This window comes from Pseudopodoces humilis, chromosome 26 (assembly GCF_049639895.1).
Source record: "Pseudopodoces humilis isolate 2021_Gansu_Grassland_sample_001 chromosome 26, ASM4963989v1, whole genome shotgun sequence".
Lineage (NCBI taxonomy): Eukaryota > Metazoa > Chordata > Aves > Passeriformes > Paridae > Pseudopodoces > Pseudopodoces humilis.
This window is the reverse complement of record NC_142225.1, coordinates 2,973,169-2,986,104: the sequence shown is the minus strand read 5'-3', so window position 1 is coordinate 2,986,104 and position 12,936 is coordinate 2,973,169. Positions and strand designations below refer to the sequence as shown.

General features: G+C 55.9%; 2 protein-coding genes across 3 annotated transcripts; one reads left to right on the top strand and one right to left on the bottom strand.

Moving 5' to 3' along the window:
- Positions 1-4,964: 4,964 nt before the first annotated feature.
- Positions 4,965-5,984, bottom strand: CLPS (colipase). Its single transcript, XM_005529438.3, has 3 exons — positions 5,889-5,984; positions 5,288-5,410; positions 4,965-5,208 (listed from the first exon to the last, which is right to left on the bottom strand). The coding sequence occupies exons 1-3, from the start codon at positions 5,982-5,984 to the stop codon at positions 5,071-5,073; spliced, it is 357 nt and encodes a 118-aa protein (XP_005529495.1). The 3' UTR covers positions 4,965-5,070.
- Positions 5,985-7,592: 1,608 nt separating this feature from the next.
- LHFPL5 (LHFPL tetraspan subfamily member 5) lies at positions 7,593-12,882 on the top strand. Of its 2 annotated transcripts, XM_014258127.2 has the most exons (5): positions 7,593-7,879; positions 7,961-8,068; positions 10,641-10,877; positions 11,621-11,653; positions 11,911-12,882. In XM_014258127.2, the coding sequence occupies exons 1-4, from the start codon at positions 7,657-7,659 to the stop codon at positions 11,635-11,637; spliced, it is 585 nt and encodes a 194-aa protein (XP_014113602.1). In that variant the 5' UTR covers positions 7,593-7,656; the 3' UTR covers positions 11,638-11,653; positions 11,911-12,882. The 2 variants fall into 2 exon arrangements, with proteins under 2 accessions (XP_014113602.1, XP_005529447.1); XM_005529390.3 differs by having other exon boundaries at positions 7,594-8,068.
- Positions 12,883-12,936: the final 54 nt, after the last annotated feature.

Sequence of the window (12,936 nt, the reverse complement as noted above, 5' to 3'; positions counted from 1 at the left end):
ATGCTCCTGCCAGACGGATCTGAGACGCAAAAACTGCTGGAGATCCCCTCCCCTCTCCGGGAGAGAGAGGAGAGCCCCGGGTCAGAGGCACACCCGGCGGGGATGGGCACACAGCGTGATTCAGACCAGCGCTACGGCTGCGCCCCGCGAAGCCCGGCTGGCAGCTCCCGGGGCTTCGGACCCGGTCTCAGCTTGTCCATGCCGGGAGCCGCAGCCACAGGAGGCCGGAGGAGCCGCCGGGGCCGGGCCGGGCCGTGCCCCTGCCGGGAGCAGCACCGGGCGGGCGCGGTGCCAGGCGCCCGGCCTGGGGACGCGATGTACCGGCCGGGAACAGCCTGACTCAGCGCCGGCCGCCGGGGGGGCACCCGGCCAGGGCCACCCGGGCCCGCTGAGCGCCAGGGCCCCCTCGGGGCTCCTGGTTGGTGGGGTCCGGTGCGGCCCCTCAGCACCACCTCCCACCTGGCAACCCGCCAGTATCCCCCTCAGCATCCCAAATATCCCCCCCGGCATCCCCCCAGTGTTCCCCTCGGCAACTCCCAGGACCCCCCTGTCATCCCTCTCCAATCCCCCCAATCTCCAATATCCCCCCCACCCCCTGCTCTCCCCATGTCCCCCCCGACATCCCTGCCAATATCGCCCCCTCATTCCCCTGGCTTCAACCCCTGCACGCCCCCCAGCATCACCCTTTCAGCATCCCCAGAGTGAATCCCCATCAATGTCGTGGAGAGTTCTCCCAAAATCCTCCCCTCCTCACCCTCGGTTTGCTCCCCCATCCCAGCTCGCCAGCATTTCAGGGAATTTAATGCTAAAATTACCCACGGAGGGGGAGCCCAGCTGCAGGGAGCACTTTCCCCCCAAACTGGCTGCTCCAAATCACCCAGCCTCGAGCTCAGCCCGGACTGGTGCAGCCCAAGATCACCTCTCCTTGCTCTCCCCACCTCCCTGTATTGCACTACTTCCAGCACCACGAATTATTCAGGATGAGGATTTTTTCCACCTGAGCCCTGGTGGACAACATGAGGGGTGGCTTGTGGAGGTGTGTGGGGTGCCTGGATGTCCCCCCACTTCTGCATCCCCATGTCCCACTTGCAACCTCCACTACTGCCCTGAGCTGGGCAGTCCTCAGCCCTCGGCAGCTCTGGGGGGACATCTGCAGGAGACCCCAAAGCCCCAAAGCCAACTCTGAGGATGGAAAGACTGAGATCTTCATGCCAGGTTTGGGAGCCCCTGGAGCTGATATTTGCCTAGGACAGGTCCCTGTCCTTCAGTCGGATCCTTCCCCTCTTCCAATTTCAGGAGGAAAAAAATCAGAGTGGGAGAACAGGACCATGTCTGACATTGTTCCCCCTGTCACAGGCAAAGGCAAAGCCGTCAGCCTGGGACAGTGAAAAGCTGGCCCAGATTTAGGAAAGCCCCAAGTCACGGGATCAGGCACCCACATCCCTGGGGTCTGCACCCCCTTGTGCCCCATAACTTGGAGCTGCCACGGAGGTTTTGCTGCTGCAGGCACAGCTTGGTGTGTCCCAGGCCAGCAGAGGGTGCTGGGGGCAGACTGGGGCATCTCCCCGAGGATTTGGGATTCCCTGACTCGCTGGTGCTGGCTGGGGTGTCCCACACCGTGCAAGGATGTGCTTCATCCCTCTGGATCCTGCTGTGGCCAAGGGACACCCTGAGAGGGGCTACTGCCCTCCCGGGCTGCACCAGCCATGGCTTTGCCATGTCCTGAGCACCACCGGGGGTAAAGGCTTAGGCAGGGAGCCCCAGGTGCCTCTGTGCACCCCAAAACACCTCTGTGCACCCCCAAACACCTCTGTGCACTCCCAGATGTCTCTGGGCAACCCCTCAGGCATAAGCAGTCCAGGACTGCCCCAAAGCATCCCCTGTGCCCCTCAACCCAAATCCCAGGAGCGCCTCAACAGTAAATTGGGGTGTGCTGCCTGTGGGGACATGGAATTAGGTTGTGCCTGGGGTCTTCTGTCCCCCAGAATCACTGCTCTAAGCTGGAGCTGCAGGGCTGCTGTCTGTTCCTTCCAGCTGGGGGCCAGGGGCAGCTCAGCTCCCCCCAAAAAACACACTCCCCCCTCCTGGGGCTGGGGCTGGCAGCCTCTGTGCCCCCGGGGTGAGCAAACACCCAACACCCTCCCCCAGACACACACACACTTTTTCATTGGAGTGTTTTGCAAGGCTGGGAGTGGGGTGACTTTGCTAGGGGTGTCTGCAAAGTTGGGCGTTGGGTGGGCACCCCACTAGAGCTGCAGCGACTTGGGGGTGCAGGGATGCCCTGGAATGGGCAGAGGGGGAGTTTCAGCGCATCTGAGCAGAAATTAAAAAGAAATCATGAAGGAGAAAAAGAATAAGAGGAAAAGGCGGTGTTTTGGGGCAAAAACAAAGGGTTATAGCAGTGCAGAGGAGGAGAGGTGAAGGCCGAGGGCTGGCAGAAAGTGGGGAGAAGTTGGGGAGCGGGAGCTCGGCGGAGTGAGAACATCCTGTACCCTCGGGTAACAGCGGCCAGGGCGGGTAGGGGGATGTGTCACATACCGCCCTGCTAAGTGGGGCACCCCTTGGCTCACCCGGAGGGGATGGGCTTGGACAGTGGGGGGCAAACCCGCGGATGGGGTGAGGCTGGGGAGGGTCTCGGGCTGCCGTCCGCCCCAGTGCCCCTTCAGCCTCATATTCCTCGCTGCTTTGTCACCAAGCAGGGAGACCCCCGCGCAGGGCAGGGAAGGAGGAAGGGGCACCCCAATGCTTGTACCCCTCCTTCCCCCGTCCCCCACCCAGGGAACCTCGCTGCAGCAAAACCTGACTGCACAAGGATGCCCTGCTCACACCGAGCTTTGCAGCTGAGGTTGCCCCCACCCAGCTAGAGGGTCCCCCTGTCCCCGGGGCTGGCAGCACCCCACACGCGCCAGGGGCCCCTTCCTGTGTTTGTTAAGACGCCGTGAGTCAGGCGTCTGGTTTTCGGTTTAAGCCAACATTTACCAGCCGAGTGCTGCCAAAATAAAGCTGCGGCTTCATCAGTAAATATAGGGCTGAGATGGGGCGGGGGGCGGGGGGGGGGAGGGGATTTATGCGTCCCCCAGCTCAGCACAGCCACCCCCTTCCCACCTCTCTGGTGCTCCCTCGAGCGGAGGGACACCACAAAAACGGGGACCCCACAAAATCCCCCCATCAAGCACATCAGAGATTAGCCCTGCCTGCCCCTCCCTCCCCAAACATCACTCCCCCTCTTTCTAGGAGGTCCCCCACTGCAGGACTCATGGAGTGTCAGAGCTGGGGGCATTTCAGGGACCCCCAAGGCTGCGCTGCCCCTGGGTTGGGGGGTCCCTGCCGGGCCGGGTTCCCCGGGCTGTGGGCACGGTGCCGCTGCCCTCTGCCGGTCCCGGTCCAGCCAGGGCTGGGTGCTGCTCATCGTGTCCCTGCCATGAGCACAAAGCCCCTGGGTAGGCAGGGCTCCACCGGGCCCCGGTGTGTGTCCCAGGAAATGCCAGCCTCTCCGGGGTGCTGCCACTGGTGTGGGACAGCATGCGGGGCTGAGGATGCCGCACAGAGGGAGAGTCCAGGGAGGGACCCCGAGTCTCTGTCCCACTCTCCTCGCTCTGCCTGGGGCTGGCTGGCTGCTGCAGGAGAGGGGCTGCTCTCCCCATCCCTGTCTCCTGACCCCACATCTCATCCTGCACCACTGAGGACATCGGTCTGGTGGCCTCTTGCCAGGACCACCATGACAATGAGAACAAGACCCTCCAGACCTTCACCACCTGCCACAAGTTTAAAACTAAAATCCAGGTCAGAATTTTCTCCCCTTGCAGCTCTTCTGAGCCAGACTGGCAGGGGCCAGCAGGTCCTCACATTGCCCCCCATGTTCCCCTTCAACAATGGGGACTCTCCCAAGCTGTGCCACCCTCCCAGGTGTGTCCCTGGTGTTTCTGCAGGTGCAGATTCTCAAGCTGCCAGTCACCCTTGTCCTGAAAAGAAAGTTTCCTGCAGCACCTCCTCAGCTGCCAGGGCTTGTCCCCAGCCTTTGTGGCCTTCCCACCTGGCACAGAGCCCTCAGGGCAGTGGGGACTGGTGCTGTGGCTGCCTGGTTCTTGCTCTGCCCCAAGGACAGAAAAACATGGGGTGAAGTCTGCATTGGAGAAGCCAAGAACACCCTCTCTGATGATCCCCTCATCTCCTGCTTCTTCCACAGCTCTGCCAGACAGGTGCCTCCTCTTCCTTACCCTGCTATGGTACAGCTGTGCTCCTTCCCCATGCCCAAAACGCTGACCCTGGGCTGGGCATCACACCCTGCAGCCCACCCTGTCCAGGGCAGGGCTCAGGGGATTGGGACCTTGCTGCCAGCTGGAGCTGCTTCAGCACCATCACTCTCCAGGTCCATCTTGAATTCCCAATGCTTCAGCACATCCTGCAGCCTGAGCAGGAGCTCTACAAGATGCTGCACAAGGGGCTCCATGGCACACAGAGTTGCTGCTGCACAACGTCCTTTCCAGGGAGGGCTCCCACCTGGCTGAGCCTCATCTGCCCTTCCTGAGGAAGAAGTCCAGCTCTGGTCATCCAGAGCCTGCAGAGGGGCTGTATGGGGGTGGACACAACCAGCAAGCACCCTGAGCAGCCACAGCTTCAACACCGCCTGCAAGTCCCTCTTCTCTGGCAACAAACCTTTTCTATGGAATGTTTTCTGCCAGAGCAACCACAGCAGGAAATAAAGCAAGGCAATCACAACCCAAGCAGCTCCCTCAGATCCTGAGGCTGCTGCATCTTCTCCTGCCCTGCATCCCCTTTTTAAAACTCCCCTTGAGCAGAGCTCAGCCCACGGCTTGCTGCTGGCCTAGCCCAGATTATGCATGATTGCACACACATCCAGGTAAAGCCATCATGTCCATGTGGCTTTTTTCCAGGACCTTTTGGCCCTGCTGTCCCTTTCCTGGGCCAGGGGGCTGGGTTGAGTGAAAACACCACCCTGCAGCTTGGCAGAAGCTGCTTTTTACTCAAATTCTCCCACAACCAGACCCAGGAATCCCTGGAGAGGGGGAAAGATGGGGTTGCAGGGGCAGCACAGGGGGGCCTCTTTCTTCACCGCCGCTTGTAGGAGTCCTGGGGGTCCTTGCAGACACCGAAGTCGCTGTTGGTGATGGAGCCCACAATGGTTTTATCAGCGTCACAGGTCAAGCCTCTCTCGCAGGGACACTTGTAGTAGACCCCATATATGCTCTGCAGGAAACAAGGACCCAGTGCAGCGTGGGGGATGTGCCCCATCTCTGCCCAGCCCTGGGAGCAGGGGAGCACCTACCTTTGGGGAGCACTCCTGGGACTCAGCTGCCTTCGAAGCGCATCGGGCCAAGCTGAGGCCATTGATCCGGTGGCAGCAGCCGCTCTTGCACTGGGCACTCTGCAGGCACAGCTCCCCGATCTCCTGCAGCACAAGGCAGGGCCTGAACACCAGGTCCCTCTTTGTTCCCCTTTGATCTCACCCAAGCTGTGAGCCCAAGGCATTTGGGTGGGTGTTGAAGTGCTTTGCCTTTGGGCTGAGGCTCGGCCCCACCCCCCAACCTCCCACTCTGCAGCATTTCCTCCGTCTTGCCCAAAATATCACCCACCAAAGTGGTTTTTGCTGGACTCACGGGAGTAGGGCTGAGACACCACAGGGGAAGCATTTGCCCTCCCCAGTCCCTGAGAACCACCCAGGGTGGGGGTCCTGGCTGGCTCAGGCAGCTGAGAGCTTCAGTCTGATCTACTTTCTGTGCTCCCTATCCCTTTATGGAGCTGATTTCCCAAGCTCCAAGTTCCCTCACAACACCAGAAAACCCAGCAGATGCCTCCAACCCTCCATGCTTGTCCCTTGCAGCAGTGGGGAGCATCCTGCACCAAGGATGGGGCCGGTCTCCTCTTACCAAGTTGAAGATGAGCCCTCGCTCGTGCTGTGCCGACAGGGCTGGGGTCAGGAGCAGCAGAGCCACGAGCAGGCAGGCAGGCAGCACCTTGGCCATGGTGGGCTTATTTGTGTCTCTGCCACAGGGCCAGCAGGTGTTTTATAGCTGCTGTCTCCATCAGCTGACAGGGCTGCTCCTATCACACCTCAGCTCGTGGCACTGGGGCACTGCTGCACTGCCCAGGGCAAGGAAACAGCAATACCTGGGCACCAGGTCCTGTTCCCAGGTGACTTCCCCCCACTACCTGCCCTTTAGTAGCTCTTTTGGCCAAGGGAACAAAAAATAATGACATTTCTGTGCTTCTAGTCCTTCCTCCTCTGCTTCCCCATGGCAGCAGTGGAGCTGGAGCTCTCTGGAATGCTCTCCTTGCTGGATGCTGCTGATGGTTCATGGGCAAAGTGAGGGCTGGTGACACGACAGGAGCTCTGCTCCATGGGAAAGCCACAGGATCCTCCATCTCTCAAATGGAATCACAGGCACCAAGAAACCCGCTGGAGAAAGTTCATATTGTGCAGGATAGCACAGCCCCCTGCAAGGATCCAGAGCCCACCAAGGTCCAGCATTCAGCCTGCCCTGCCAAATATTTGCTCTGTGTTTCAGTGCTTGTGGGGTGGGGCTGATGAAAGGAGAGCAGCCCTGGGAACGGCACAGCTTTTCATGCCCACAGTGGCTTGGCTGTTCTTGGAGATGATTAATGGCCACACAGCCCTGGCCTGTGACAGCCACAGGAGTGATGCTGAGGCTGACACCAGCTGTGGGGTGACTGTCACACTGTCACGGGGCGCCACGACAGGAGCTGAACTTGTGTGGTCACTCAGGATGCAGGGCAGATGTGGCTCCTGAAGAGAGGTCCCAAGGTGGTCACAAGTGCTTGCAGCCCTCTGGGGCTGCCCATGCTCCTCTTGCAGCAGGATACGAGGTTTGGGCAGAGAGCTGGTGCAGCCCCGGTGTGTCCTGCTGGCAGGATGAGCCATTTCCCCCTCTGCATTCTGTGGGGATGTTCCCTCCTTGCCCGCAGCCCCCACCCCAACGATGAAGCAGCCTTTGTGCTCCCTACCAGTGTGGGAAGACCCTGTGACACCGGCTGAGGGGACACAGAATTTGGGACACGGCAGAGCCCAGTGAGATCCTGGGGGTCATGGCACAGCCCCATGCATATTCTGGGGCACACGCTGGGGGTCAAGACACACCCCGGGTCTCATCCCAACACGCATCCCGGAACATGTGGCACATCCTGGGACACACCCAGAGGTGCACGGTGCAGCCCAGGCACATCCTGACACAGCCCAGGGCATTACTGGGGGCACAGAGGGGACACAGAGCAGCCCTGAGCGCATCGCAGGGCACAGGGGCACTCCAGGGCCACAGGGGGCATCCCAGGACACACCCTGGGGTCCACTTTGGGGATATTTGGATTATCCCAGGGCACACGAAGGAGGCGAAGGGCGCATCCCCAGAGAGCATCCCAGCACACAGGGCACATCCTCAGGGCTCCTTCACAGCATCCCCGGAGCACATCCCGAAAGGCTCCGCCTTCCCCGGCTTCGGGAGCGGAGTCGCTGCGGCTCCTCCCGAGCCCCCCAGGCTCGGCGAGGGTGGGAGGAGGTCTCGCCACCGCCCCCCGGGGCGGTCCCACCGCTGCCGGAGCAGGAGCTTCCCACCGCCCCCGCGGCCGCCGGGCGGAGCCGGGGCCGGGGCCGGAGCCGGGGCCCCCGCCGGGGCCCCCGCCATGTCCAAGCTGCTGCCGGCGCAGGAGGCGGCCCGGATCTACCACACCAACTATGTGCGGAATGCGCGGGCCATGGGAGTGCTCTGGGCCCTCTTCACGCTCTGCTTCTCCATCCTCATGGTGGTGACCTTCATCCAGCCCTACTGGATCGGTGACAGCATCGACACGCCTCAGGCCGGATACTTCGGCCTCTTCTCCTATTGCATCGGCAACGCGCTCACCGGTGAGCTCATCTGCAAGGGCAGCCCCCTGGACTTCGGCACCATCCCCTCCAGTGCCTTCAAAACTGCGATGTTCTTCGTAGGCATCTCCACCTTCCTTATCATCGGCACCATCCTCTGCTTCAGCCTCTTCTTCTTCTGCAACGCAGCCACCGTCTACAAAGTCTGTGCCTGGATGCAGCTGGCAGCGGGTGAGCAGGGCTGGGAGGATGCACGGGAGCGGGGGGCTGCCATGGGCCCCCTCTTTTCTCTTTCTGCCCTCGACTCTGCTGGGGATGGGGAGCGGGGGTTTGGCCAGTTAAGAGACCCCAGTGTCACCTCCATGCCATTTGCTGCCCCTTACTGGTTACCAGTGGGAAGTTTTGAGTAAAAAACTCCTTCTAGAGCAGCTGAGACACAGCAGACTCACCGCAGGTGATGCTTCCCCGGGTGCTGCTGCAAAACTTTGTGGCCCCACTTACCTGGGGGGGCTTCTCCCAGCACCACTGCTCCTGCTCAGCCACAGGGAGGCTTCAGATCAGTTCGAGAGCACCAAGAAACCCCCGCAGGGCACAGAGGGCTCTCCTGCATTTGGGATCCTGCAGGAATGAAGCAACGGGACAGTGATGACGTTTGCTGGGCCGTTGTTTGCTGAGCTCAGGGAATAATGCATGAGGAAGATGAAACACGAGGAGGGGACTGACTGAATGGCTTGCTACCAGCACTTGCATTTGCTCACTTTGCTGCTCATCCCTGTGGTTCTCAAGCCTCCCCCATCTCTCTCCCAAGGCACCTGAACCACCTGGTAACGCAGCTCCTGATCCTCAGCTGAAACCCAAGCTGCACCTGAATCATTCATGTGAGCTTGGCCACGGCCCCACTGATACCCCGTGGGAGGCAGCAGCAGGGTTTCTTCAGTTCCCAGCTAAAGAATCAAGCTCAAGCAAAGATTTAGATAAGAAGCTTGGGGAAGCTCAGCCTCCTGGGGAGCAGCAGCAGAGAAAGGCTTTTCTGGGGTAGTTGGGGTTTTTACTTTGTTGTTGTTGTTTTGAATGGGGGAAGAAAAAATTGTCACGGGCAGTTCTGGCCAGATGGACAGGTACTGCTGCATTTTAGGAATTATTTTTAAAAGTGGGCAGGCTAAAAGAGGATCCATTTCCTAGCCTCTGCTCTGTACTAGGGCACAATTTCACAGAAATTATTTCTTTCCCACTTTCCCCATTTTTGTTAGTTACAGGGAAGATTTATTCTGTATGTAGTTTACCAAGTGCTTTTCCATGAAGAGAAATCCTCTGCAGGACAAGGAGGCTGCTTGCTCGCCTTGCTGCTGGCTTGTCCCCAAGCCAAGGAGAAAGAAAACATTGGCAAAGGACAAGGTCACTGCCCCAGAAGGGGGTTCTGGTTTACTGAGCACCTGGTGGCAGAGAAGGGGCACTGGTGTGGGGTGAGGTGCATTTAAGAAGGCTGCAGATGTCCACGAGGGGCAGGGACAAACATCTACCAGTCTACCCCAGGGTTGTTTCTTGTGTGAGAGGAGGCAGGGACTGCCTCACATCTGCACCAGTTGCTTGCAGTGTAAGAGTGTGAAGGATTTTTGTTAATTTTTGTTAATCATGTCCCAAAACCTTGCATATGAACTCATCCCAAGCTTGGTCATTATTCTTGTCCAGTAAATACAATTTCTCAGAGAGGGAAAAAGGCACTTCTGAGATTTTGGGGTATGAGCTGCCCTTCCGCAACCTGCTGGCACCAGGGATGGTGAAACTGTCACTGCGAAGCTGCAAAGGTGAGGTGCTGAGTACCCCGTGGCCAGGCTGGAGCAGCTCCCAAGGCTGTGTGTGAGCTCTGAGAGCAGTCACAGGAGGAGCTGCTGCTGGAACCACCACAGCTGAACAAGCAGAATTAATCTGCCCACAAAGCTGCTGACAGCTCCACCTTAGCAAACCCTAAATTGGAATCAACTGCCAGGTGCTAGGCCAGGGTCTCCATCTCACACAGACTAAACCCATTGCAGTTTTGTTTGGAGAAGATATTTCCTTGGAGTGACATGGCCAGGGCTCTGTGCAGAGGGAGCAGAGACGTTGCCTGGGCAACACTGCAGCAGGAGATGCTGGTACAGCAGTCCTTGATTCGTGGGAAGGCAGCACAGCAGGATCCTGCTCCTCCCTGCCTGTGGAGCAGAGTCCACAAGGATGAGCAAGCACAGTACCTTTCATGGGACAAGTCCATAATACTTGATGTATTCATAGCAAGATGCTTGGTCCTCCAGCTGCTCTGTCCACTTCAGTATTGATGCCTGGAAAATAGAATACATCTTTTCAATTGGAGTGAATATAAAAGCAAACCTTTAGCTGAAAGCTTTCAGATGAACAACATGGCGAAAAATACACATGGTATAGTAATTCTACAATTTTTATAAGGTTAATAGATTAGTACACTTATCCTACACTGTCCAGTTAAAAGGTTAGTTGGTTAGGTAATAATCCCTTGGGTCCAGACCCTCTGGAAACAGTCCAGAGGTTTCTCTTGCCCCACTTTTGTAATGTCTGGTCCAGATTCCGGTTGGAAAACGGAACGTTCTTGAAGCTGGTTCTCTTCTTAGACTAAGACTAAACAATATTTAGGAATGTCTTCATAAGGTTAGCTTATTAGGGAAGAAAGATGGGAAAAACACTGGAAGCTACAGCAATCTACAAAACTATAAAGTTATGTAAAAAACATAAAAAATTAAATCTGATGCACCATCATCAGCTCAGGAGCACTGATGTCCCCCTGTCCCTGCAGCTACAGGGCTGATGATTGGCTGCCTGATCTACCCTGATGGCTGGGACTCAAGCGAGGTGAAGCGAATGTGTGGGGACAAAACCGACAAATACACGCTGGGTGCCTGCACCGTGCGCTGGGCCTACATCCTGTGCATCATCGGCATCCTTGATGCTCTCATCCTTTCCTTCCTGGCCTTCGTGCTGGGCAACCGGCAAGACAACCTCCTCCCCTCGGATTTCAAAGTGGAGGATAAAGGTGAGTGCAGTGGGATTGCTCCTGTGGCAGCGATTCAGCCCCACAGGGTGATGCTGTGCGAGGCTCCCTAGAACAGAGGCTGGACAGAGTTAAAGGAATAAAGTAGGGATTTATTAAAAGGCCTTCAAAGGATACACCTTGGGCTGTACAAGAGTCCAGCTTAGGCTACACCCAAGATGGACCCCGGGTCAGTTTTCACACTTGTATAAATTTTGGTCCGTTTACATATTGGGGTTAATTGTCCAATTACAGCTTCAGGTGATGCAGTCCCATCCTACCAGTTTGCTCACCTCAATTCGCTGTTGTTTGTATTTTTTGGGCCTGAAGCTGCAAGAGTTTCCTTGGTTCTCAGGCTGGAAAAGGATTGTTGTGTCTGACTGAGCTGTGAGGAGAACTTGCTCACACTTTATATGAAGTTGAGGGTTATATACCAATGCAGTGTATTAGAATCTGGAAAATATGAAAGCTAAAACTTAATGCATCAAGGTCACTGCTGTTGCTTGGGTGGATGGTGGGTGGCTTCATCCCTTCCACAGTCACACACTGCTCTGTAGGGAGACCGAGCAGCAGGCAGAAAACTGATGGAGAACAAGGCAGGAGCCCAAATTCACCCAGATTACCTTTCCCAGGCCTCTGGGGCTTTTTCATCTTGTTTTAAACTTACTCCTTTTTGAAAACAAACCTGCAAATCACAGTCTTTCAGTTTAATACACTAACTCTACAATTCTCTTTTTTTTTCACAGAAGAGGGAAATGACTGACAGAGCTGATCACCACGTAAGTGAAAACCCACAGGGATTTTTAATATTCCCAGCATCCCTGATGTCACTGTTGTATTGATGACCAAATGATTGACAGCTGATTTTGGTTCTGCAGTCACTCTGGTTTTAATTGTGATTAAAGAAGAAATAGTCTTTGCTTTGCCTCCCAAAATTGGGAAAGCACAAACCCTTGCCAAGTGCAAAATAAAACAAGCATAAAATTTGAAGTCATACTCCATTTCCCAACAGCTGACTTACTCTTTCTGTTCCCAGGGACATCCAGAGCTCTTCTTCCATCAGCCCTTTTCTTTGAAGTGACTCTTCTAGGAAGCTTAAACTTACCAAATTCTGTGGATTTTCTACAGCTGCTTTCTTCACCCATGGGGCCGCTCTTGGCTCACAGCTCTTGTGGAGCTTATTTGGTGGGAAGAGCCCAAAATGGACACAAGAGTTTTTCTGAGTCTACCAGCAAGAGGGACAAGAGAAGGATGGCAATTTGCTGCTTTTGGGGGGGGTTTGTATACCTTCTTTTGAGGACATTACTAATGAATTAAAAAAAAAACCACCACCAAAACATCAGTTTTGGGTTTTGTGCTTGTCTCCTGAGGGCGGAGGAAACCCTCTGCCGTATCCTAGGTTGCCCTTTTACTGGAAAAATACCATGACAGGCCAATTCCCAGCTGAGCCATGAATCAGTTTCGTGCTCTGAGCAACAATAACCAAACACAACCTCTGGAAAAGGGCACTTTTCTGAAAAAAAAAAAAAACAAAAAAACCAACAAAAAAACCAAACCAAAACAAAAAAAACCCCAAACAGCAAAATAAGAAACCAACATGCTGGGCTGCAGCAGGCCTGAGACAGCACCTGCAAAGCACAGCAGATGATGCCAGTCAGCATCAACTCCCTGCACCACCCAATTAATCTGATTTAGCCTCATCTCTCATCCCATCCAACAACCCCCCCACGGCAGGCCTTGGCACAGCCCATTTCTGCAGAAGACAAAGCAGCTCTTACCTGGTCAGAACCCCAAAATCAGCCTGTATTATAATTTTCATCTCTACTTGCTTTAGATGGCTGGTTCCTGCAGCACTCAATTCAGTTCAGTTCTAACATGTACCTTCCTGTTTTATGCTTCCCTCTAAAATAAAGTGTTTGTGAAGGTTTCATTGATAACTCTCGGCTAGATAAGACAGCAGAGATATAACAGACTTGAAGAAAAATATATTTTAGAATGGAAAAATCCAGCAGACTTGTTCTATTTTTTATTCTTCTCCCCTTTTTTAAAATAGATCACAACA

Bases quoted from the DNA above. Each gene is read 5' to 3' on its own strand.
- LHFPL5 (XM_005529390.3), top strand. From the start codon at position 7,657: ATGTCCAAGCTGCTGCCGGCGCAGGAGGCGGCCCGGATCTACCACACC. The intron at 8,069-10,640 runs GTGAGCAGGGCT...CTGTCCCTGCAG, and splicing joins CTGGATGCAGCTGGCAGCGG to CTACAGGGCTGATGATTGGC.
- CLPS (XM_005529438.3), bottom strand. From the start codon at position 5,984: ATGGCCAAGGTGCTGCCTGCCTGCCTGCTCGTGGCTCTGCTGCTCCTG. The intron at 5,411-5,888 runs GTAAGAGGAGAC...CTTGTGCTGCAG, and splicing joins GAGGGCTCATCTTCAACTTG to GAGATCGGGGAGCTGTGCCT. The intron at 5,209-5,287 runs GTAGGTGCTCCC...TGTTTCCTGCAG, and splicing joins CCCAGGAGTGCTCCCCAAAG to AGCATATATGGGGTCTACTA.